Source organism: Dipodomys spectabilis, unplaced genomic scaffold, assembly GCF_019054845.1.
Source record: "Dipodomys spectabilis isolate Male_0828 unplaced genomic scaffold, ASM1905484v1 ptg000148l, whole genome shotgun sequence".
NCBI lineage: Eukaryota > Metazoa > Chordata > Mammalia > Rodentia > Heteromyidae > Dipodomys > Dipodomys spectabilis.
The window spans coordinates 1,636,762-1,662,199 of record NW_024870825.1 but is presented as its reverse complement, the minus strand read 5'-3'; the positions used below and the strand labels follow the sequence as shown (position 1 = coordinate 1,662,199).

At 48.4% G+C, this 25,438-nt stretch overlaps 1 protein-coding gene across 1 annotated transcript; it reads left to right on the top strand.

The window, feature by feature from the left end:
• Positions 1 to 1,306: 1,306 nt before the first annotated feature.
• Positions 1,307 to 23,097, top strand: Cd101 (CD101 molecule; the record flags this gene model as incomplete). Its single annotated transcript, XM_042692292.1, has 7 exons — positions 1,307 to 1,442; positions 3,117 to 3,503; positions 7,804 to 8,181; positions 9,075 to 9,470; positions 13,234 to 13,644; positions 17,817 to 18,215; positions 22,546 to 23,097. Coding segments are annotated over 7 exons (2,331 nt in total), but the record flags the coding sequence as incomplete, so codon positions are not given.
• Between the last annotated feature and the right edge of the window lie 2,341 nt (positions 23,098 to 25,438).

Genomic DNA, 25,438 nt, shown 5'->3' with positions numbered 1-25,438 from the left:
TCCCTCAACTCTTCAGCTCAAGACAAGTGCTCTACCACTTGAGCCACAGCTCCACTTCCATTTTTCTAGTGGTTAATTGGAGATAAGAGTCCCACAGACTTTTCTGCCTGGGCTGGCTTTGAACCATGATCCTCAGATCTCAGCCCCCTCAGTAGGTAGGATTACAGGCGTGAGCCACTGGCACCCAGCTAATAACATGCTTTTTTGTAGTGAATATCCAGTAATGGGAGTTAGAACACCTTAGAAAAGTTTAAGTTGTTGCTTGCCAAAAGGTTATGCCACACAGAAAGTTTAGAACATTTTCAGCCACCCTCTTAGAGAACGGTGTGAATACTGCACTAGGCCACATGGAAGAGCAAATTACTGTCTGTCTGCCGTATAAGGGGTCCGTTGTAGCGTATCCAGGCTGTGGAATATTATATAGAAAAGAAAAGAAAAATAAATTACAGTTATTTGCAGTAACACAGATGGCTATGTTCCATCAATGAGGCAAGACACTTCTGAATCTTTCTATATATAGAAAGATTCTACTGTTTATAAAACTTAAAACAAGCGACTGCCCCCACGTTGTATTGTTTGGTGATGCAGAATTGTTAAGGTGAGGGCTGGGAAGGTGTCTCAGTGGTAGAGCGCTTGCCTTGCATGCTTGAAGCCCTGGGTTCGATTCCTTAGCACCACATAGGCAAAAAGAAAAAAGCCAGAAGTGGCTCTGTGACTCAAGTGGTAGAGCGCTGGCCTTGAGCTGAAGAGCTGAGGGACAGCGCCCAGGCCCAGAGTTCAGGCCCCACAACCGGACCCCCCCCCCCAAAAAAAAAAGAAAAAGAAAAAGAAGAGCAGTTGAGTGGGAAGAGACTGTGATCTGATGGACATGCAGCTGGGCGGGGCCTGACAACATTCTGCTTCCTGACGTGAGTAGTGATTACTTGGGTGTACTCGCGCACGTGTGTGTGTGTGTGTGTGTGTGTGTGTGTGTGCTGATACCAGAGCTTGAATTTGCTTAGCTTTTTCAAGGCTGGCACTCTACCACATGAGCCACACTTCCAATTCCAGCTTCTGGTGTTTTTCACTGGGGATAAGAGTCTCATAGACTTTCCTTCCTGGGTTGGCTTTGAACCGTAATCCTCGGATCTCAGCTTCTGGAGTCGCTAGGATCCCAGGGATCTCCATCAGCTCCTGGCTAAACCTTGGAGAGTCTTACCAGATTTATGACAGAACCATGAACTCCTGGAGCCCCTCACGGCTGCTCTGCCTGTGGGAGCTGCTGTACCCTTGCGTTAGTCAGTACTAATAACCTGCCACCTCATCTATCCGCAGGCTGCAGCCTACAGATCAAGGTCAGCTGTTCTGCGAAGCCACAGAATGGATTCAAGATCCAGATAAAAGCTGGACTTGGATCACAAGGAAGCAGACACAACAAACAACGCTGACCGTCCAGCCAGCAGGTGATGATCTTCTTGGAAAATGAACAAATTCACTGCTAGTATTTACGGATTATCTTTATCTATTTATAAATACTGGGGGCTTGAACTTAGGGCCTGGGTGCTGTCCCTTAGCTTTTTGCTCAAGGTTGGTGCTCTACCACCTATGCCACATTTCCACTTCTGGTTTTTTACTGATTAAATGGAGATAAGGGTCTCTTGGGTTTAGTTGCCTGAGCTGGCTTTGAACTGAGATCCTCAAATCTCAGCTTCCCGAGTAGCTAGGATTACAGGCATGAGACACCAGTATTCAACTACGTTTTAAAAAAATCTCTTTTAGGGCTGGGAAGGTGGCTCAGTGGTAGAGCGCTTGCCTTGCATGCTTGAGGCCCTGGGTTCGATTCCTCAGCACCACATAAGCAAAAAGAAAAAACCCAGAAGTGGCGTTGTGGCTCAAGTGGTAGAGCGCTAGCCTTGAGCTGAAGAGCTGAGGGACAGCGCCCAAGACCAGAGTTCAGGCCCCATGAACAGACCCAAAAACAAAGCAAAACAAAAAAATCTCTTTTAGAATCTTTAGTTGACTTGATAAAAATAAACTGAGCTAAATATCTGAGTCAGTGTTGACACTTACATGAAAAGAAGGCAGAAAGATCCAGGCACCAGTGGCTCATGCCTGTAATCCTGGCTACTCAGGAGGCTGAGATCTGAGAATCTCAGTTTGAAGCCAGCCCACGCAAGAAAGTTCATGAGTCTTATCTCCAATGAAGCACCAAAATCCAGAAGTGGAGCTGTGGCTCAAATGGTAGAGTCCTAGCTTTGAGCATAAAAACTCAGGAACAGTACCCATGCCCTGAGTTCAAGCCCTAGGACTGGCACACACACACACACACACACACACACACACACACACACACACACACACACACACACACACACACACACACACAAGTAGGCAGAGAGGCATCATCTGTAACTTCTGATCGCTCTACATAGGCATTGGTCCAACCAGGAGGAAGAGGCTATAAACCATATGTAACCGTAATGACTGGGTGATAGAACGTGGAGGTTTGGGTTTTTTGCTGCTGTTGTTGTTATTTTGTTTTCTTTAGAAGTTTGTTAGTCTGTTTCCTTAAAAGAGTGTCCTGTCTGCTTCAAGCATCCAAGTGACACGCAGCAATCCCGTGAAGCTGCATCGCATCTGCTTTCTGCTTAGGAAAAACTCCTCTGGTTATTCTCAGACAGAAAAGAGAATAAGCAACGAGGGCTGGCTGGGGCTGGGGCTCTGGCAGAAACACGAGCTCAGCACACGGGAGGCCCTGGGTTCAAGCCCAGCACCAGAGTCACACAAAGACAGCGAGCAAGAAATCATGGTTTACAGCCACTCGAAAAAGCGTCCGTTATTTCGTGTGTTAAGAAAGAGTAGCTAGAGGTGCATGTTATGTGTCTGCACATGCCTCTTCCTTACTAGGACTGCTTTAAGAAAGCCACCCGTGCTGTCCTTTCTGGGAGAGTTCAGGAACAGCCCGTTGTGAGTTTCATTTATTCAGGATTTGGGGGGTTGGGGGGGGGGCATAGGGAGGTTACACCACTACAGAATTGCCACCTACAATCTGCAGTCTGTGCACCCTGCACTTGGGGAAAGGTGTCTCTGGTACGGAAAGGCCAGATGCACTGAGCTTGTTTTGTTTTTGTCACCAGCAACGGAGTTCACGGTCAGTGTCACCACCGACGGCCCGGTTGCCGAGGGCCAGCCCTTGCACCTGGTTTGCCTGGTGCTGGGCAGTGCACAGGCCCCGCAGCTCCAGGGCTTCTGGTTCCACAATGGGGTGGAGATTGCGCAGATCGACGCTGATGGAGTCGTGGGCTTGAAGAAGGAGTACGAGGACAGAGCGAGGCAAGGACAGCTCCAGGTTTCAAAGCCAAGCCCCAAGTCTTTCTCCCTGAGGATCTTCTCTGCAGGCCCCGAGGATGCAGGCACCTATAGCTGCACTGTGGCGGAGGTGACCAGGACCCCCGAGGGCTCCTGGCACGAGCTGCAGAGAAAGCGATCGCCAGCCAGCCAGGTTCACCCAAGGAGGCCTGCAGGTCAGAGAAGCCAGGGCTGGGTATGGATCTGATCCTCTAGCAGGACAGGAGGGGGTCTTCCTTCCAGAGAGCTCTGGATCACACTGCAGGGGTGAGGGGGGGAGCGGGCAGGTCTTCCTTCACAGTCAGGGGCAGGGGAGGTCAGGAAAGTGCCAGGATGGACCAGAGCCCTCAGGAACCCCATTTCTGACTCATGGACACCCTCACTTCTTTCTTTCTTTCTTTCTTTCTTTCTTTCTTTCTTTCTTTCTTTCTTTCTTTCTTTCTTTCTTTCTTTCTTTGGCTCTCTTTCTTTCATTCTTTCTTTTTTTGCCAGTCTTGGGGCTGGAACTCAGGGCCTGGGTGCGGTCCCTGAGTGTCTTTTTGCTCAAGGCTAGCGCCACGTCTGGCTTTTTCTGTGTATATGGTACTGAGGAATCGAACCCAGTGCTTCACGCATGCTAGGCCGGCACTCCACCCCTGAGCCACCTTCCCAGCCCCAACCCCCGCTCCTCTAAGCCCCAGCTTCCTCATCTTCAACACGAAGGCTCTCGGGTAGCTCATCCTTCTTGCTGCCTTAGATTCCTTGCGGGCCCCAGTTCCTGCCTTCCCTGGGGCAGAGCGAGACGCGTGGTTCAGAACATCTCTGCAGGAAGCAGTAACGTCGCTGCTGTGGTTTGGAGGCAGTTTGACCTCCAAAGGCTCCTGGGCTGTGAGTTTGGTCCCCAGTGGTGATGTTGAGGCTTAGGTCCTTCTCCTGCAGTGATGGCATTTGTGCCGTTCTGGGAGAGTGGACTGTCACAAAGCGAGCCCGCTCCCTGGCCCACCCTTGCTTCTTCTGCTTCTCTTTCTTCTTCCTCCCCATGTTCTCACGTAGCCAGGACACCAGCACCATGCTGCTGGGACCCTGTGACCAGCGGAATTATGAGGCCAGTAGACCTCTTTACTTTAGAAGATATCCAGCCTCAGGAACTCTATTATTGCAACACACAACTAAAATAAGCTGTTCAGCTCACTTTCACTTTACACAGGTTGAGACACCTTACACATGTTTGACTAATCAGTGTTTTTTTGTTGTTGTTGTTTTGTTTTGTTTTTGGTCAGGGGTTGGAACTCAGGGCCTGGGCACTATCTCTGACCCTTTTGCTTAAGGCTAGCACTCTACCACTTTGAGCTACAGTACCACTTCTGGTTTTCTGGTGGTTAATTGGAGATAAGAGTCTCAGGGACTTTCCTGCCCACACTGGCTTTGAACCATAGTCCTCACATCTCAGCCTCCTGAGTAGCTAAGATTACTGGCATGAGCCACCAGTACCTGGCTCAATCAGTGCTTTCTGGGTAGAGTGAAGACAGACGACTCCACAGCTAATAGTAGAATTCTCTGAGCTGAGTGTTAAATTCAAAGTCTAGGAAGAATAACTGCCCAAAGCGGGGGGAAAAAATCCCACAAAGAAAAAAATTTAATTAAGGGGCGAAAAAAACGGAGCTAGAATTAAAACTACTTCATTGCACTTGCTCATTAGAGGCATCTCCAAAGAGACGATTTTCTCTTTCATGTTTTTCTCTGTCTCCCCACTGGCTAGAGATGATGATCCGAGCTTTGGCCTAGAGTGGCAAGCCAGGAAGTTGTGTTAGTGTTAGTTTTCACATTTGGTCTAACTCTCTAGATTCAGGAAAGACAATGTAGGCATTTGATATATTTTCCCAGAGCTTAGTCTCTGCTTTGTGCATCTGAACCCCTGTGGAAAATACCTGCAACCTTTCTTCACCCTGGTATGAGGGAATCTGTGCCAAAGAGATCCTCAAAAGTGTGCCTCCCTGGATGCAGCTCCTAATCCTCTTGGACAGATAGCTTCCAAGGCTCAAAATAATTCCTTTGCACAGGCTGGAGTCCAAACTGGGCTTAAAAGGTAGCAATAGGAAAACGTATTAGCATATTTATTAAGGACCTTGTTTAACATTCTGTTTTGAAAGTCAAACCATGGTTTGAAGTTTGAGCAGATTTTATCACTCTATGAATATTTAAATGAAGGGGAGCCCACTCTCACTGGGAGTGCAGAAAGTGCACACAGTGTGACTTTATTACTTACTAGGGGCAGTAATAAATGTAATGAATGTTGTTTTTTTTAATTCCTAAATGATCCTAGGTGAAACTAACTATAATGGTTATGCTAAAGTGATGAAATTACGAGTGATAATTTCCTCTCTAATTCTTAAATTTCACTTATGAGTCATTTTACATTAAAAAAATTTTGAAGCATAATCATCAACCCCAATGTGGAAGCAGTCTTAGGAACTGTTTTTGACCTACTTACGGAAAGTAATCTTTATTTTTGCCTTTGTAGTTTGTGTGTTGTGTATTTGTGTGTGTGTGTGTGTGTGTGTGTGTGTGTGTGTGTGTGTGTGTGTATGTGTATGTGTAAAACAGTCTAAGACTGAATTCTTTCCCCAGCAGGGAAAAGCAATTTGTAGGTTCATTTAGCACTCTTTAGATTTCTAACACTAATTCTATTTTGCTTTTCTCCTTGGTGTTGAGCTACCTCTGCCTCTTAACATGAGAGCTACTAGCTGACCTTCCCTGAGAGCTCTCTAGAGCCAGCCAGCTGTCTCAGCCTTTGTGTGGACCCTTTGTTCAGTCTCCTCAAACAATGCAATAATGTGGGTGCTATTATTACCCATGTTTTTATGGGAAAGAAAACGAAGGCTTCGAGAGGTCAAGTGTGTTTCCCAGGGTAATTCTGGCTCCAGGGTCTTGACTGTATACTCACAGCTGAAATGCCTAGGATGGGGGCACTTGATCTCTCTCTCTCTCTCTCTCTCTCTGTCTCTCTTTCTCTCTGCATCACCCACAGAGCAACCAGGACCAGACTTTGCACAATAAGCATTTGTTTGGTGAATGTCTGCATTTCTTTCTACATATCTTGGATTTCCCATCTGGGAGCCAGCATCACTGTTGTAGTTTTACACTGTAATTTAGACATAAGAAGGCTCTCTTCTTACCAATTAGATAGATGATTAGTAAATAGGCAGATGATGGACAGATAGATGAGCAGATATATATATATACATAATATACGCAAATTATAGCTCCATAGTAATTATTTTTATGGAGAAATTGTCAACAGACATCTAAGTATTCTATTTCCCTGTTTAAAACACTTACTAACCTAATTAGGACTGAATAGGAGAAAAATTGAAGGAGGAAGCTCATACTGAACTCTGAAAACCTAAATTCTAAAAAGCTAGAAGCTTAAATTAGCATAGTATCCTGACTTCTAGGTTCATAACCCTCCTAATTAAATACTACTAGGTATTCATCCAACTAAATATTATTCCTCAGAATGGACTGATTAAACAAATTGGTTTAAAAAAACTAACTTGCAGCTAGGCATGCTGCTTCATGCCTGTAATCCTAGCTAATCAAGAGGTTGAGATCCGAGGATCACAGCTCAAAGCCAGTCCGAACAGGAGTCCGTGAGACTGTTTTTTTTTTTTGTTTGTTTGTTTGTTTTTTGCCAGTCCTGGGGCTTGAACTCAGGGCCTGGGCACTGACCCTGAGCTTCTTTTGTTCAAGGCTAGCGCTCTACTACTTGAGCCACAGATCCACTTCTGGCTTTTTCTGTGTGTGTGGTGCTGAGGAATGGAACCCAGGCTTCATGCATGCAAGGCAAGAACTCCACCACTAAACCAACTTCCCAGCCCTCTGTGAGACTTTAATCTGCAATTAACTAGTAAAAAAGATGGAAGTTGAGCTGTAGCTCAAGTGGTAGAGCATCAGCATTGAGCGAAAAAAACTAAACAAGAGTGTGGGGCCCTGAGTTTGAGTCCCAGTCCAGGCCCCCTCGCACACCCCCAATCTAAGTGAAAATTCCGAGTGCATTCTTGTTTGTTTGTTTCTGTCGGTCATAGGGCTTGAACTCAGGGCCTGGGCGCCAACTCTTCAGCTCAAGGCTAGTGCTCTAATACTTGAGCCACCGCACCATTTCTGGTTTTCTGGTGGTTCATTGGAGATAAGAGTCTCATGACTTTCCTGACTGGGCTGGCTTTGAACCATGATCTTCAGATCTCAGCCTCCTGAGTAGCTAGGATGACAGGCATGAGCCACCGGTGCCCAGCTTTCTTGTTGTTGTTGTTTGTTTGTTTGTTTGCCAAATGCATTCTTGTACTTTGCAGATCTTGTTTTCTTGGGTAGCACAGGAGGAAACAGCTTGATCTGATTTGTCCGCATGAGATGAGTCATCACTAATAAGATTTCCCTGTATTGTAGGAAGTTTTCCACTTATTCAAAGTACTCTTTTCCTCTACAATCTGTAACTCACAGCCAGAAGTGTGGTCGTGTTGGCCAAGGAGCAAGCTGTGTGGGAAGGAGAGACACTCACTCTCGTCTGCAAGGCTGGTGGGGCCCCAAGTCCTCTGTGGATGAGCTGGTGGCACATCCCACAGGACCAGCCCCAGCCCCGGCTTGTAGCTGGCATGGAGCCTGATGGCAGCGTGCAGTTGGGCGCCTCTCCAGGGAGCCCTCATTACCATGGCAACATGAGATTGAAGAAAGTGGATTGGGCCACCTTCTGGCTAGAGATTCCCTCGACCACAGTCGCAGACGGCGGAACCTACCAGTGCAAAGTATCTGAGAGGCTCCGGCACACAGCCCCTGACCAGCCCTGGATGCGCAACATTTCCATCACTGTAAAATCTCTGAGTAAGTGCAGAGCAATCCTCTTTGGAACTTGGATATCAGTCATTTTATTCTGCAGGGCAGTTTGATTGTCTGTCACCCTGAATCTCCAGCAGTGGTGTGTGTACTCCAGCAGAGTCTGACTATCGGCTCTGCCAGTTAATCCTGAAATTGTCTATAGAAGACCCACCTTAGGCCAGGTGCTAGTGCCTCATGTCTGGAATCCTAGCTACTTGGGAGGCTGAGACCTGAGAACTGTGGTTCAAAGGCAGCCCAGGACAACAAATCCATGAGAGTCTCATCTTCAGTTAACCACCCAAAAGCCAGAAGTGGAGGTGTGGCACAAGTGGTAGAGTGCTAACCAAGTGAAAGCACAAAGCTCAAAGTTCGAGCCCCAGTACTCATGCACGCGCAAATCTCTCATGATCATCTTTAGAGTGGAACTTGTCATTCAAGGATAAAAACTAAATCCTATGAACCAGAGTTGACTTCTAGAGAAGACAGCCAAGCCTTTTGCATTCTGTCAGCTGACCCTGCAGCTCAGCCCTGCAGGGCTTGGGCACGAGAGTCTGACACTGAGCCCAGAGTGGGGGAGGGAAGGGAGGAAGGAAGGCAGGAAGGAAGGAGGCCAGACCGCAGCGCCCAGTCTCCACCCACTCCACAGCAGCTGTCTTGGCCGCGCGCTGGAGAAACACTGTGTATTTGTTAGCCGTGCTGAGAACAGTGGTGCATGATGAGGGGGTCAACTTGGGAGCACAGGGGTCAAAATTCAGGCCAGACTCTCCTGGGAATGGACCATGCAGACCTAGCAGTCCTGGGACACGTTCCCACACCGCGGCAAGGACCCACGCACGCGGTGGCACGTTGATGTGGGTAGACACATTCAGAACTGTGTCTCATTTTTTTTCCATCTGCAGAATCGAGCTTACAAGTGCACCTGATGAGCCGCCGGCCCCACGTGACATTAGCCAACACCTTCACCCTGTCCTGTGTAGTGGCTGCCAACTTCTCTGCCCTCAAGCTGCCCCTGTCTGTGGTGTGGCGGTTCCAGCCGGCAGGGTCTCGAGCCTTCCATCAGCTGGTTCACATGGCCCACGATGGCTCTGTCGAATGGGGGACTCTCCTGCCTCAGTTCCATGAGAGGACCAAGGTCTCCCGCACGGGGCTGAGGTCTCAGCTCCTAATCCATGAGGCCACTGAGGAAGATGCAGGAATGTATCGGTGCGAGGTGGACGTCTACGACAGAAATGCCCAGTCTTCTCCCAGGGCTTCTGCCTCCTCTCACCCATTAAGAATAGTCATTTCCTTACCTGGTAAGACCCACTTGGAATTAATCTCAGCTTGGGGGGAAAAGAAAAGATCCTATCTTGCCACGTGCTGTGGCCCATGCCTAAAATCCAAGCACTTGGGAGGCTAAGGCAGAAAGATTGCAAGTTCAAGGCTAGCCTAGGTCACACAGTAAGACCATGTCTTAAAGCAAATTCTTCTTGCCGGGCACCAGTGGCTCACGTCTGTAATCCTAGCTACTCAGGTGGCTGAGATCTGAGGATCACAGTTCAAAGTCAGCCTGGACAGGAAAGTTCATGAGACTCTTATCTCCAATAAACCACAAGAAAACCGGAAGTGGCACTGTGGCTCAAGTGGTAGAGCACTCACCTTGAGCTGAAGAGCACAGGGACAGCGGCCAGGCCCAGAGTTCAAGCCCCACAACTGACCAAAAAAAAAAAATTCTTCTCACCTTGAACCCCTCCCCTTGGTACTATATACATCAGCACCCTGCAGTGAGTTTCATACAGGCCAACATTAAGTTACTATGAGTAGAAGGACCATACTGTTGTGAAAACATTGACGAGCTAACTGAACACTGGCAGCTCACACCTATAATCCTAGTTCCCCAGGAGGCTGAGCTCTGAGGATCATAGTTCAAAGTCAGCCAAGGCAGGAAAGTCTATGAACCAATGAACCAATAAAAGGCTGAAAGTGGAGGTATGGCTCAAGTGGTAGAGTGCCAGCCTGAGCAAAAAAGCCAAGCAAGAGGCTGAGGCTCTGAGTTCAAGTGCCAGTATTGGTTCAAAGAAATCAAACACTTTCCATGCCAGCTAGTCTCCACTGCTCTGTGCTATTTCTTCCTTTGTGCATGAGCCTCACTAGGGCACTGCCTGGCAGAGCAGTGCACTTCCAGGCACAGCTGAGCTATCTCCAGTGCAAAGACAAGCTTACAAGTAAAGTAGGTCACTTACACACCTATCTGGAGTGGCATCAATAATGGCAATTCTGTTAGAATACACCTGTCTACACCTCTGTACTGTGTTCACGTCTAAGTCAGTGAATTCAGGACTATGGTGAAATGTCATGTGTCTCACCAATGGGAAACAGAACAGAGAGGTTCCAGGTGAACACCACCCTATGTGAGGTTGTGCAGTGTCTTGTCTCTCTTAACTTGCATTCTCTTGGGAGAATGTTTGCCAAACTGAATTCCTTTTCATGGGCCAGCCTCGGAGAGCAGTATGTTTTTAGACAAGTCGCTTCATCCGAGACCTCTTCTGTAAATTGCCAATGTGTTAACTATTCAGTGCGCCTCACACAGTACCCAATACATAGCTCAGTGTGATTGCTGCCCAGTCTCTGTGCTGTTCAGCTATGTTTGTAGTAATAGCAATAATCTCCTTGTTTATTAATTAATTAATTCATTCATTTATGAGTTTTGAACTCAGAGTCTGAGTATTGTTCCTGAGCTTTTGTATTCAAGGCTAGCACTCTACCACGTGAGCCACAGTTCTACTTCCAGCTTTTCTGGAAGTAGAAGTAATTGAGGATAAGAGTCTCATAGACTTTCCTGCCCAGTCTGGCTTTGAATGAATGCCTTTGTGTACTTGTCCTTTCTGTGGTATTTAAAATGGCTGCCCTGAGTCTTAGCTTTCTTCGCTCCATAACACCAGGTTTTTTTTGTTTGTTTGTTTTTGCTTTTTGTCGGTCATAGGGCTTGAACTGGGCCTGGGCGCTGTCTCTCAGCTCTTCAGCTCAAGGTGAGCGCTCTACCACTTGAGCCACAGTGCCACTTCCGGTTTTCTGGTGGTTTATTGAAGATAGGAGTCTCCTGGTCTTTCCTGCCCAGGCTGGCTTTGAACTGTGATCCTCAGATCTCAGCCTCCTGAGTAGCTAGGATTACAGGCATGAGCCACCAGCGCCCTGCAACACCAGGTTTTAAAATTCCTTTCCTAACATTGACTGCTCCCTCTCATTCTTTTTTCCTTTTTTCATTTCCTTTCTAAAACTTGGACTCAAACTCAGTTTCTAATGCTTTCACTTATTGGCTGGTACTCTACCACCTGATCCATGCCTCCAACCCTTCTGATTCTTTTCAGAATCCCCTCTCTCATGGATCTATTCTTTTCTTGAGGGTTTTGTTTTCTTTTGTTTTTGCCAGTCCTGGGCCTTGAACTCAGGGTCTGGGCTCTGTCTCTGAGTCTCTCTATGCTCAAGGTTAAAGCTCTACTACTTGAGCCACAACACCACTTCTGGCTTTTTCTGTGTATGTGGTGCTGAAGAATTGAACCCAGGGCTTCATGCATGCAAGGCAATCACTCTATCCCTGAGCCACCTTCCCAGCCCTCTTGTGGGTTTAAAATTAGATTTTTGTCTATTGACATGGGATCTCATTATGCAGCTCAAGTTGGCCTTGTGATACTACTCTCCCAATGTCCTCGTGTTGGAATTACAGGCAGGTGCTGACACACCAAGGGTTGATTCCTGCTTTAAAGATTCCTTTGAATTTACCCTCAATTCCCTCTCTTCTGGTTGTACACAGACAGTCTCTTGAGGTCGAATGTGGCAACTGCCGCCTTCACCTTGCTGAAAGAGTTCTCTTCTGAACTCCAGGTTCATCTGCACCCGCCTCTAAGACATGTCTCTACTCCTGGTGTCAGAGCACACACTCACTGCTGCCATCTAAAGCTAGTCCTCTCCGATTGTCCCCAACATCACCTACCCATGCCCCACGTTAGGAACTCCTCTCTTCACCTCCTGTCCAAGCTCCTGCAGCAGGACATGCAAGGGTGTTTTGTTTTTTTAAATAATACGGTGCATTGATGTCTTTGCAGCATCCCTCCCTTCGCTCTCTAGCCTTGATCTGAGCTACAGTCACCCCACGATCACGTTGAGTTCCTCAGTAATCCATGGTCTCTCTCTTTCTCACTTTCAGAGTTGTTCAGGTTGCTCTTTTTCTGTGAAATTCTGTAAGCCCATCCTTCATCAAAATCATTGTTATGAACTCTTACGGCAGCTCGGAGTTGCCTCCTCCAGGAAGTTTCTCCTTGCTCCTGTATTTGTGCTACGCAGCCCTTTGAGTGCTCTGATAAAACTTTTGTACCTGTCCCATGCGAAGGGCACGGTGGATGTAATCTGTCCATCTCTGTCCCCAGACCTCGGGCCCCTCTCACCGGGGCTGGGAGAGGCTGGCCTGTGCAATGGTGTGTGCTCAATAAACGTTAGTGGAAGGCAGACTACAGGCTCCCAATGGCAACACTGAGAAGCTGCTTGAAAGTGTAGTCGGCGACGCCAGCAGGGAGGCAGAGGGAGATTTAGAAGCAAGATTTATTGGCTCCATTGTGCCTCTTTCTAACCCAGCAGCAAAGCCACTGGGGCTAAATGACAGTTGACTCCCAGTCCTTCTGACCTCCCCACAGAGGACTGGCTGCAGGGACGCCATTCTAATCAGCCCACACACAATTTCCTTTTGTTTGCTCGTGTTTGAAAATGCTTCCAACGAGACGTTGATCAATGGCGAATGCAGAAGTGCCCTGGATATTGAGCATGCAGACAGAGCATTAATAGTGTCACTTTTCCCTTGGTGTGGTACACGAGAGTCTCCAGAAGAGCGGCCTGTCGCCTAGATGCTGTAGAATGTTTGTGTGGGAGAGATAGGATGTGTTCCTTTCTGGTTGAGGGGCCGAGGGAGAGGCAGTCATGCCCTCCCTGGCTTAGGACACTCAAGATCTCTCTCACTGGCCGCTAGAGCTCTTCCATTTTCTGGGTCTGTCTTCTAGCAAAGTAACTCTTCTCATTCCCTCCATTCAGAGAGCAAGCTGAAAGTGAGCTCTGCTAGTCAAGCCCAAGAGATCGCCATCAGCTCCACCGCACACATCGACTGCAGCATCGAGTCCCGGTCCACCGGAAACCTTCCATTTACCATTATTTGGTACTTTTCTCCCATCTCCACTGAGGCATCCTGGGTGAAGATTCTGGAAATAGACCAAAGCAATATCGTAATATATGGGGATGAATTTCGTACCCCGCAGAGAAAGGAAAAGTTTTACATAGAAAAGGTTTCCCCTGCCTTGTTTCGGCTGCACGTCGTGGGAATGGAAGACAACGACCAGGGCAGGTACCACTGCGAGGTGGGGGAGTGGCTCTCGTCCACAAATGGCACATGGAAGAAGCTTGGAGAACAGAAGTCCGGACTCACAGAGCTCAGACTCAGGCCCACAGGTAAGCCTTGTAAGGGGACTGTCACACATTTTGCTGGAGGTTTGCCACCTTTCCTTGGGGAAGCAAAAAATGTGATCTGGAAATCCAAGCACCGGTGGCTCACGCCTGTCATCCTAACTAGTCAAGAGGCTAAGATCTGAGGATCGCAGTTTGAAGCCAGCCCAGGCAGGAAAGTCTGTGAGACTCTGATCTCTAACCAGCAAAAAGCTGGAAGTAGAGCTGTGGCTCGAGTAGTAGAGCATCAGCATTGGGGGGGGGGGGGGGGAAGCTAAGTAGGAGCATGAAGCCTTGAGTAGCAGGCCCCAGTAACAGCATAGACACAATAGTTTAAATATGTGATCTGGAGTCATAAGAATCGTGTATGCCTGCACATGTCTGCAGGCCCTGGAAGGCCACCCAAGATGGGGAAGGCACTCAGGTGAGTCAGTCTGGGGCTTATGGAGCTCAGGTGGAAGAAGATCCCTTTGGCTGCTTCTCTTACCAGCTCCGCAGTCTGGTTTGTGCAGCTACCCATGGTACGGTGTCCCCGGGCCTCTGTAATCACAAGCTGTGTCAATCCAGCGGGGCTCTGCTGTAATTTGGCCCAGGAAGAGTAATACGAAGCATATTTCTCCCACTGTGAGCAGAAACTGTACAAGTCTACAGGGACGTGTGGAGAAATTGCGTTTCCACATTTGGCTGCCTAAACATAAGGCAAGCAACAGTAGTTAACTGTTGGAATGGCTGGCTGAGGGGAAGGCCTCCTCCTCAGGAGGTCTTTAAAAATGTAATGGAAGTTCCATCCGTCCGCCCCCGGCCAAGAGCGCCGCTTGCTGTGAAAGGTGAATGGCTTGATTAAGTCTCAGACTTCAGTAGGTCACCTCGACTGTCGATTAACAGAGAGTGAAAGTCACAGAGAAGGTTTGGGAACTGGGTAAGGTCCAATAGCATAATGCAAGTAATAAAACACTGCTTTCAAACAGGAGGATAACCATTGTGTGTTACTGTGTATTGGGCACTGGGAATACAAGGACAAGCGGGGCACAGCGTTTGCTCTTAGGGAACACATCCTGTGGGGGCAGGGGCAAAGCAGTAGCTTAATACAAGGTCCTCCTCCTCCTCCTCTTCCTCCTCCTCCTCCTTTTCCTCCTCTGTTTTCTTCAGTGTCCTCTCCCTGTTAAACATGGATGTGTCTCAAGGACAAATCCTGGACCCTTTTGCTTCCTTTTTCTTTGCTTTCCTCAGAACTTCTAAAATGCTCCCCAGGCTCTGATTGCTGCTATCAGGATGACAACTCTGTCTTTCTGTTGATATCTCCCAAGCCCTAGGCCTCAAGATCCATCTGCTGGCTACATATTTCTACTTGGATGCCCCTGGGACCCCTACCCTTACCCTGTCCTAAATCACATTTATCCCCTGTGCCAATCCTCCAGACCCGCTCACATTCCTGCATCTGCGTGTTTGGCATCCTGTCTCTCAGCTGTCCCAGCCAAAATCCTACAGTGTGTGAGGAACCCTCTGAAGGAGGAGGGCGGCCACTTCCTGGCTTCCAGGTAGAAATGTGGACTCCATGCTGTCAGATCTTTGAATACATCCAGAAATGCTGGTTTGTCTTTTGTTAATGACTGCAGTAGTTAATCTTGATGGGCAGTTTGGTTGGTTGGGAAACACTGAAGAGATTCATAAAGGACATTTCTGCATGTTTTCTGGGGAAAAGATCTGCCCTGAATTGAGTGGCATCATCCAACAGGCTAGAGGCCCAAGGAAATGCAGCTCTCTCTCTCTTTCTCTCTCTCTCTCTCTCATTTCTCCTCTCCCCCCCCCCCATCCTGGTTTCCAAGAGATTGCAGCCTCTGCCACACACTCCATTGGCCATGATATTCTGCCTTGCTTCCGGTCTAAACCATGAGACAGAAACTTCTTCTGAGACCGTGAGACAAAATCGATCTTTCCTTCTTTAAACTTTCTCTCCGGTATTTGCCACCACAGCAGCACCAAAGCAAATGCAGACAATTGGTACCAGAGCAGTGGGATCACTGCGGAGCCCAAGCCTGCCCAAGTGGCTCTTGAGCCTTTGAAACCAGCTTGTGGGAAGGATTTGCATGTGTGGCAAAGCAGACTAGTGAAGTCCAAGAATGCCGCAGGCGGAGCTTAACAGCGGCTTCAGTGAGAGCTCAGAAGACCAGAATCCTGACAGGAATGCAGACTGTGCGCATGAGATTTCAGATGAGAACAAGGGCTCTGTTGGGCTACAGGCCATGTAGCTTACATTCTGGCAAACTAATTGGTCTACATTTTGTCCATGCCCTGAGGCTTCGAGTGAGGCTTCATTTCAGATGAATAATTAGTCCAAGAAAGGAACTGTCAAGACAGTGAACTAAGGATTCTGTCTGTGACGTGGCTTTTGGGGCATGGTTGTTGAGGCCACTCCTTACCAGATTTACAGTGAGAACTGGGAACAAAAATCAGAGCAGAAAGATAAAAAGCCTGCAGTCTGTCCAATCTGTCTAGTAAAGTTGGTGACAGGGAAGTATCAAAGATATTAGAGCCAGACCCTGGTGGCTCATACCTGTCATCCTAGCTAGATCTGGGGATCGTGGTTCAAAGCTAGGATGGGCAGGAAAGTCTGTGAGTCTCCTATCTCCAATGAACCACGAGAAAACTGGAAGTGGCGCTGTGGCTTAAGTGGTAGAGCTCTTACTTCGAGCTGAAGAGGTGAGGGACAGTGCCCAGGCCCAGAGTTCAAGCCCCATGACCGACAAAAAAAAAAAAAAAGATATTAGAAAGAGATCACCTCCATGAAGAAGAAGCCAAATCCCTGGCACCAGGAAAGAAGAAAAGGTACCATGAGGGCATCCTGGGAATTGGCTAGGCCCCGCCCTTTAATAAAGACTGAAGGAGGTAAAGAGTAAGCACATTTAGAAGACGTCTCCTTGAGAAGAGCGTGGCTGGGTGCTGTTCGCACAAGGCTGGGGAGGACGTGGGTTCAGTGGTGCGGATTTCACTGTGTTCAGCAGAGCAGGCTCTTGGGGTCCAGGAGTATGGTCACCGCACGAGCTGGCAGCCTGGGTGCCATCACATGATGGTGGTTTCCAGGCCTGCAGCACCCTAGCATTATAGCGTCACAGGGTCTGAAACCATGAACCAAAATAAGTCATTGCTCCCTTGAATGGTTTTATTCGAGTTATTATGATTTTTTTCCCCAAAGCCATGAAAAACTAACCAAATAATGACATCTCTTAATGAGAGAGTGTTTACCACTACTCAGGGTCTTCTGAAATATTGAGGGTGCTGAACAAACCTCACTGCAAGTTTTTGTGCAGTGGGAGTTGTCAGATGCTCACCCCGGTTCAGGCAAGGGATAAAAGGAAAGGCTCCAGGGAAAGATGCTGAGATGGGCTGGTCAGTGCAGAATGGGGGATTCTCTGTGAGGTCAAAAGCAGAAAGAATTTTGAGAAGAAAATAGACATAAGTCACAAAACCCTGGAGAAGACACATGAACCCTGGGTTGTCTTGATATGGGCCTTGGCCAGACGCAGCAGTGAGATCGTGAGCTAGACTACAGTGAAAGCAGCGTCACTGGAGGTGAGGAAGGAAACAGCTTCATGTAAAACTAATATTTTATAAGCTTCTCCAGGAAGGATGGGAGAGAGTAACAACAGTTCAAGATCAGACAGAGCTTATTTTTAAAATAGATGAACATAGTTGTAGTAGGGTTGAAAATGTGGCGCACAATATGATTTTTTTCCTTCCTTTTTAAAATAACTACTCTGCATATTTGTTCCAAGTATTCATTCACCTGCTGATTAGTGGAGGGAGGGAAGAGTATATGTAGGTCAAAATCAATTTAAAGTCTGGCCTAATCCACTCATTTAGATGGTTCCCTTGGCTGGTGATATAACATTCCCTCTTTCCCCGGTCCTGAGGCTTGAGCTCAGGGTCTGGGCACTAAACCCTGAGGATTTTTGCTCAAGGCTAGCACTCTACCTCTTGAGCCACAGATCTACTTCTGCCTTTTGGATAGTCGATCGGGGATAAGAATCACAGGCTTTCCTGTCCAGGCTGGCTTTGAACCTGGATCCTCAGACCTCAGCCTCCTGAGTAGCTGGGATGACAGGCCAGGCATGGTGACATCACTGTTGTCTCAAAACGTTCAGTCCGTCACGTCGCCTCCTCTCTCTTCCATCTTCCAGGAAGTCGGGTGAGGGTCTCCAAAGCCCACTGGACAGGAAACGCCACAGAGCACGAGGAGGTGGACATCCCCTGCGGCCTGCAGGCCCCGGGCACCACGGGCTCCCTGTACTCGGTGACCTGGTACCGGGGCGGCCCCGGTGGCCCAGTGCAGCTGCTGAGCCTGCAATATGACGGCCTGCAGGAGCCAGGCAAGGACACAGCTGGGCGTGGGGCACGCATGCTCGGCCTCCGAGTCACCCCCACCGACTTCGTCCTGAAGCTGCGGCCCGTGCAGATGGAGGATGCCGGCCTGTACTGGTGCATCGTGGCCGAGTGGCGGCTCCACGGCTCCCCGGGCAAGTGGGTCAGCCAGGCCTCTGACGGCTCCCAGCACATGGAGCTCAGGGTGCTGCCCGCAGGTAACTGGGGCCCTGTGCCACGCGTGACCACCACACGCGCAGAGTCAGCACACCTGCTGACAAAGCTATGTCCTTCTCCATCGTTAGCATAAGTCTTTGATTCCTTAAAGATGACCTGATTCGTTGGATGCCAGTGGCTCACACCTATCATCCTGGCCACTCAGGAAGCTGAGATCTGAGGATCACAGTTGTTCAAAGCCAGGCCAGACAACACATCCCAGAGACTTAGCTCCAGTTAAAGAACAAAATGCCAGAAGTAGAGGTATAGCTCAAGTGGTAGACTGCCAGCCTTGTACAAAAAAGTTCAGCAACAGTGCAAGGCCCTGAGTTCAAGTCCCAGTACTGGCATTAAAAAAAATAGGAGAGGGGAAGAGAAGAGCATTATTATTTCTTTCAGTACTAATTCATTTGAACAAAGTTTACATGAGGTTTTCTCATCTAACATGCTCTGCTCCCCCCCCCCCAAAAAAAACAAGGAGTTGTCCACATTATGTGTCTTTAACCATTCAAATAGTGGATAAAAAGGTAAGGCAGATGCTTTGCTTTTCCTCTTGGCTGATCCCTCAACCTTGGAATGCAGGGGAAATGAGAGCACCACTTTGCATTTTAACCTGATTGAACCAAAGTCAGCTACTGCTAAGTAGCAACTGAATCAGGCAGAAAAAGCAAGACAACCATTACAAAAAATAACAACAACAACAAATCCCAATCACCTTTCCCAAATATCAAGTGCTTACTTTTTACCTCTGTGTATTCAACACACACACACACACCACACACACACACACACACACACACATACACACACACACACACACACACACACACACACACACACACACACACACACACACCACGACTGGGACTTTGGTTGTGAGAGTCATGTTAGAACATTTCCATACCACAACATCTGCCCAAGGTACTCAGTGCCTAGAGAAAAAAGATTTCTTGTGACTGATAACTTCAGAGCTTTTAGTCCCTGGCCAGGCCCTCCACACAGGACCTGATGCAATGTGTGGTAGGGCACCATCATGGAAGCAGGAGACAGAGGAAGAGACTGGGGTCCTACTGTCACCTTTTGGAACATGTCCCCAATGTCTTCAAGTCCTCCTATGAGGCCCCGTTTCTTCAAAGATGAATTGCCTGGGGACCTTTTTTTTTTTTTTTTTTTTTTTAGTCCTGGGCTTGAACTCAGGGCCTGGGCACTGTCCTTGAGCTCTTTGGCTCAGGCTAGCACTCAACCACTTTGAGCACCACTTCCAATGTTTTGGTGGTTCGTTAGAGATAAGAGTCTCACAGACTTTCCTGCCCAGGCTGGCTTCAAACCACAATCCTCAGATCTCAACTAGGATGAGTAGCTAGGATGACAGGTGTGAGCCACCGTGTCTGGCCAGGGACCATATTTGTAACATATGGACCATTGGGGGATGCTTAAGAGTCACACCATGGCCATGGTCATTGGTTCCTCTTCCCATTGTACCTTGAAGACATCAAGAATGGAGGGAGGGTGCCCTGGAGAACTTAGGTGCAGGCCCTTGCCCATTACTGAAAGCCATTCCCGAGTGGCACAGCCTGGCATGTGTAGGGATTATTAGAAGTTTTACAATAAAAATAAAACTTCTTTAGCTACACTACTAAGTCTTCCTGCTGATCGATGGCTATCTACAACATCTCCCAGATGATTCACATTCATTTGTTTAGTTTTTAATGTGTGCCGGGACTGAAGCTTGAACTCAGGGCCTGGGCACTGTGCCTTATTTATTTTTTATTTTTTTGCTCAAGGCTGGTACTCTACCACTTGAGTCACTCCTGGCTTTTTTGCTGATTAGTTGGAAATAAGAGTCTCATAGACTTTCTTGCCCAGATGGCTTTGAACTGTGATCCTCGGATCTCAGCTGGGATTGTAGAGTGAGCCACCAGTGCAGGCACTTACTCAGATCATTCTCTTTGTGGGGAAGCTCATGGGATGGGGAGGAAGGAGCTAAGCTGACCTCAGGGACAGGCCAGCCAAGACCTCAGCTAGCGCTAGTGACTCCCATCTTGGGGCAGGAGTGTTTTTGAGGACACTGCATTCCCTTGGAGACAGGACAGCCAGCCTTGTAGGCGGGAAGCCAACACCATCTCTGATTTCTTCCCCAGGGCTCCACCGTCCTCTTCCCTTGTCTATTGGTCAACTATTTTTTTTTCTCCTAAGTGTTCAGACAGAACATATTATCTTGCCAGCCTTTCATTCCAACAACTATAGGAAGTCCCACACCCTGAGCACATTCCGCACGTGTTTTCCCCTGGAGTTCCTAGGCTCTGCAAAGCTGGCAGACTTTTTTTCAGAGGAATAAATAGCTACTTACTAAAAGCACCGATTCTGGGACTAGAAGGCACGGCTCCTCGGAGACCCTTGATCCTGGCTCTGTATCTATATTGCTGCTCCCTGTAGAATCCTTGTAAGACAGGTGTAAGATTTTTAAGATGAATTCCACAAAGGCAACATTAAAAATTGAGTAGTCTTTATGTCCTCCATCACTGACTGAAAAAGCCCAGAAACCTTGGGTATGGGCAGTGTGGTTTCCAGTCATTAAAAAGCTTCAAGGAGTCTGGAGGAAACCACACCTGGGCTCCTTGTCAGTGCTCAGGGCCATGATCTAGGGTCAGCAAAGACCCTCAGGGGGAAGATTTTTATTTTAATTTTATTATTCTGTTTTATTTCATTTCTTTTGGTTTTATTGCAGGTACTGGGGCTTGAATTCAGGGCTTGGGCATGCTAGCTTAACTTTTTCCATTTAAGGCTAGTACTCTGTCACTTAAGCCACACCTCTACTTCTAGCTTTTTGCTTGTTAACTGGAGATAAGAGTCTCACAGACTTTCCTGTCCAGGCTGGCTTTGCACCAGGATCCTCAGATCACAGTCTCTTGAGTAGTTAGGATTATAGGCATGAGCCATGGCACCCACCTTAAAATAGCATTTTTATCTAGTCATTAGACCATTTGTTCTAGGTAAATGCAGGCCACATTTATTTGCTAGTATCTCTTGTTTAGCTGTATTTTTTTTTCAATAAGGCTTTTTTTTTTTTTTTTTTTTGGTTGGTCGTGGAACTTGAACTCTGGGTCTGGGTGCTGCCCCTGAGCTCTTCAGCTCAAGGCAAGCCATCTACCACTTGAGCCACAGTGCCACTTCCTAGCTGTATTTTTTTTGTCTCTCTCTCTCTCTCTCTTTTTTTTTTTTTTTTTTTGCTAGAGGAGTGCTTGGCCACTGAGTTTCATCCCAGCCCTGCTAGTATCTTCTTTAAGTGTCTGCCTTTCTGCTTCAAGGGTTTGTAAATGTGGTCCTTTGACCAGCAGCCCTGGGGACCTATGATGTTTACAGGCCTGTCCTCTCTGCTTCCCTGGCCAAATGGACAGCTGTGCACACTCCCCACATCTGTGGGAGGATTGTTCTTCCCAGAGGGCCCAGCTACCAAGGGTCAGAGGCGTCCGCATCCTTCTATATGGAGTCTTCAGCCTTGGGGTCACAAGCCAGGAGATTTGATTCAGATCCACAGAAGTTATTGGGAAACACATGCCACCATCAGGCATCCTTAACCACTTCTAGTCAAACAAAAGAGGTTAAAAGGGAAGGAAAGGCCCGCACATGACGGGAGGGCTTTGAAAAGGGAGCCAGGTGCGCTGTGTCCCAGGAAAGGGAGGCAGGACTGGGCACAGGGTGGTCAGGACGGCCTGCGTGGCCTAGAGAAATAAGAGAGGGAGGTAACAGCCCAGAAGGTCAGGACAGGCACTCAGGGGAGGGGAAGGTGTCTGGGGGATTTGTGACTGGCTTAGGGGTGACAGGGCTGGGGGGCAAGGGAGGGTGAGGTCGAGAATTGTGGCGGTGTGTGTGTGTGTGCAGGCTGTGTGTGTGCGGGCTGTGTGTGTGCTGTGTGTGCCAGCAGCAGCCGTGGGAATAGCTCTGTTAAAAATTCAGCAGCCACCACGCAGTGGAGAAGGAGGGCTGAATTATAGATAGCGGCTCTAAGGGGAGAAGATTAAAGGCAAGGTTTCTTCTTTGGTTTTGTTTTGCTTGGGGGTTGGCGGTTTTATGTAGGTCATTGGTGGGGAATGGCTGGGAAGGGGAGTGGGGGAGTGTGTGCTGGTGGCAGGAGGGCGGGCCCTGGTCTGCCTCTGTCCTGGGCTCTCCTGTGGGGCGGGGTGGGAGTGGGGAGCAGCCTGTGCCAAGTGGCCATGTGATTTCCCATCTATTTGCCCAGAACAGCACGTGGCAGGGGGGTTGGGGGGGGGGGTGATTGACAGGCCGGGGAAGCCACTCTGATGATTCTATTTTTTCACCTTTTGGTTGCAGAGTTGACATTCTCTTCCAGAATCTGCTCACAGCCACTGTTGGTCCACTTTCTGGTGGTCTGCCCATTGGTATTGCTCGTCCTTCTGCTCCTTTCCCTCCTCTGCGTGCTCAGCCAGGCCAGGAAACGTTCCAGGCTGCGCCCCGGTGCACAGAAAGCCAAGGCTGTGCTTGTGGGCCTGGGAGGGGTGGACGGCTGCCCTGCTGAGGACCGGGATGGCCACTGAGACCTGAGCCGAGGCCCCGCAACTGCCTGGAAGGAGTGTGGTGGGCCTTTGGGGGTGGACTGGCCAGGGTGAGAACGGATCCCACTTCTGCTCTTCACTGACTGTGGCTGTGGACATGCTCCCCAGGGAACCAAAGGCATGTAGCAGGGCCCTTGGGTGGGACTAGGCCCTGCTATGCGATTCTTCATGTGTTACTTCCCCCAGCCCCCTAGCAGCAACAGGGACCCCACCCAGAGGGAGAGAGGGGTCTGCCTCTCATGGCCTCAGGCGCCCACGTGCCCCCTTGGAACACCTCCCCCCCGAAACACCCCACACTGGCTCCCCCTCATCTTTCTTCTTCAGCTCAGAGGCTTGAGGAAGAGCCTACTTACTGTCTTTAGGGTCAATGGAATCGCCTTCTAGCTTGCTCAACTCGGACCTGCCTACCCTGGCAGGATGTACCCGCTTTCCAGCCGGAAATCCGGTTTTCTTCCCTTATCCATTGAGAGCTTAAGAGAAGATGTCTAAGCAATGTTGCTTCTTTGAGTAAAATATATATATATATATATATATATATATATATATATATATATGCATAAAACATTTTTGCAGGAGTTTGGTTTGGTTTTGTGCGCTGAGACTTATCAAGGTTGCCAAGCACTGGGGGCTCATGCCTGTCATCCTAGCTGCTTAGGAGGCTGAGATCTGAGGATTGCAGTTTGAGGCTGGCTGGGACAGTCAAGTCTATGAGACTCTTGTCTCCAATGGACTAGCAAAATGCCAGCAACAGAACTGTGGTTCAAGTGGGAGAGTGCCAATCTTGAGCAAGAAAAAAAAAGCTAAGCAAGGGTTTGAAGCCCTGAGTTCAAGCACCCATATCTGCACACACAAAAGACTTATTTAGGTATTGTGGAGAGGACATCCTCTTATGTTTCCTGCCACAAACAAAGCTCCAGCTTCCCCTCTGAGGCCTCTCATCTCTCCTTCCCTCCACCACAAGAGCCATCAGTGCCTGGTTCTCTTTGGTGGCCTGGGTGGCGTGCAACCCAGTGACCCTTCAGCGGACTCCAGGGTCCCTTCTGGTCAGCCTAGAAAATTCCAAGGGTGGGGCCTCATCTCAGGAGCCTTTCAGCAAGTGCCCTCCCTCTGCCTGGAGCCCCTGTACCTCTGTTGGCAAAGCTGCTCCAGGCCCCATCACAGCCAGAATGGGACATCAATCAATGCCAACTAACTGAGGTGAGAATGCATATCTTTTTCGGGTTGATGTGACCAACAGAGTTGCTTTAGCACTCTGTAATTTGCATTTCCAGGGAGAGCAATTTATTTTCAATTATTTTTACCAGGCACATAGTCCTCTCCAAATATAATTAGCTCCTTGGTGCCTTTGAAAGCAGATTATCAGTGGTTATGAGCATGCTTGCTTGTAGACCTACTGGCTCCTTAAATCCGTCTTCCTTTATAGTCTCATTTGAAATAGTCCAAATATTTTCATATACATGTCAACACATTGACTTCACTCCCAGGTAAGGGCGCTTGTTCTTTATTTGAGAACAAAGCTGCAATTAAGACTTCTTAGAAAGTACGATGTCCCTCCCACCAACTTCCGGAAACCTGCATTATAATTGGGACTTTTGAAAGCAAAGAGAGAAGAGACAGAGAATCATAGATCAGCCTTGAGCTTTGGCCTCCCTGCCTCCCCTCTCCTCCCCCTGCCGAGCAGGGGCTCTATGGTAACCCACTCAAGCTGGAGTGGACACAGAAGGACCACCTAGCACATTCGATTTCCTTACAAGTAACCTTGTGCCATCTGTCTCCTCATTAGTTTTCAGGCAACTGAGATGCCAAACCCTTCCTTCCTTCCTTCCTTCCTTCCTTCCTCTCTCTCTCTCTCTTTCTTTCTTTTTCTTTTAACTTTTGAACATGGAGAATCAAGTTTGCTTTGATCCCATGCAGCAGACATTTGACGTGAAACTCTTCTCCAGTTCAGCATTCACTTCCGTCTAAAAGTCCCAGGACGGCATCACTGTCACTGCCCAATCCCACGGCACGCGCGCGCATGCGCACACACACACACACACACACACACACACAGCTTCACTCTCCTCTTTGGTCAAAAGCCTTGCTGGCATCTGGGCAGCCTTTATCTCAGGGCAAAACCCGGCCCAAGGGTCCAGGGCACCTTGACACCAGTTCATTCAATTCAAATGATTGAGACCTGCTCCCTCCCCATCCCATACGCTCCACATCTGGCTGCTTCCCCAGTGAAATGGCAGAATTGAGAGGCTGCCAAAGAGATCATCTGACCTGCAGAAGCTAAAGTGCTTCTTCTCTGACCCTAATGGGGGGAAACTTCCAGCTCCTACCCCTTCCTGATGATTAATATCTGCCCATCTCGGCCATGAGTTACATTCTCAAGGAAGTTGTTTTGGCCTATGATAGCTGAATCTGTTATTAATCCAACTGTGTTAATAAATAAGTTTGGGCTGTCATGATTGGCCTACACTCAGCCAACTCCTCCATTTCTGTCCAGGCTCCTGATAGAACAGGAGCTCAGCATCCCAGTAGCATTGCACTCCGTTGAATCAAGAACCTTCTCTCTGCCACCGAGATGGGGGAGGCAGCGGGCTCCTTTTATTGTTCTTTACCTTTTGAGACACATCTAGGAGTGGGTGGCATATGGTAGGAGATGA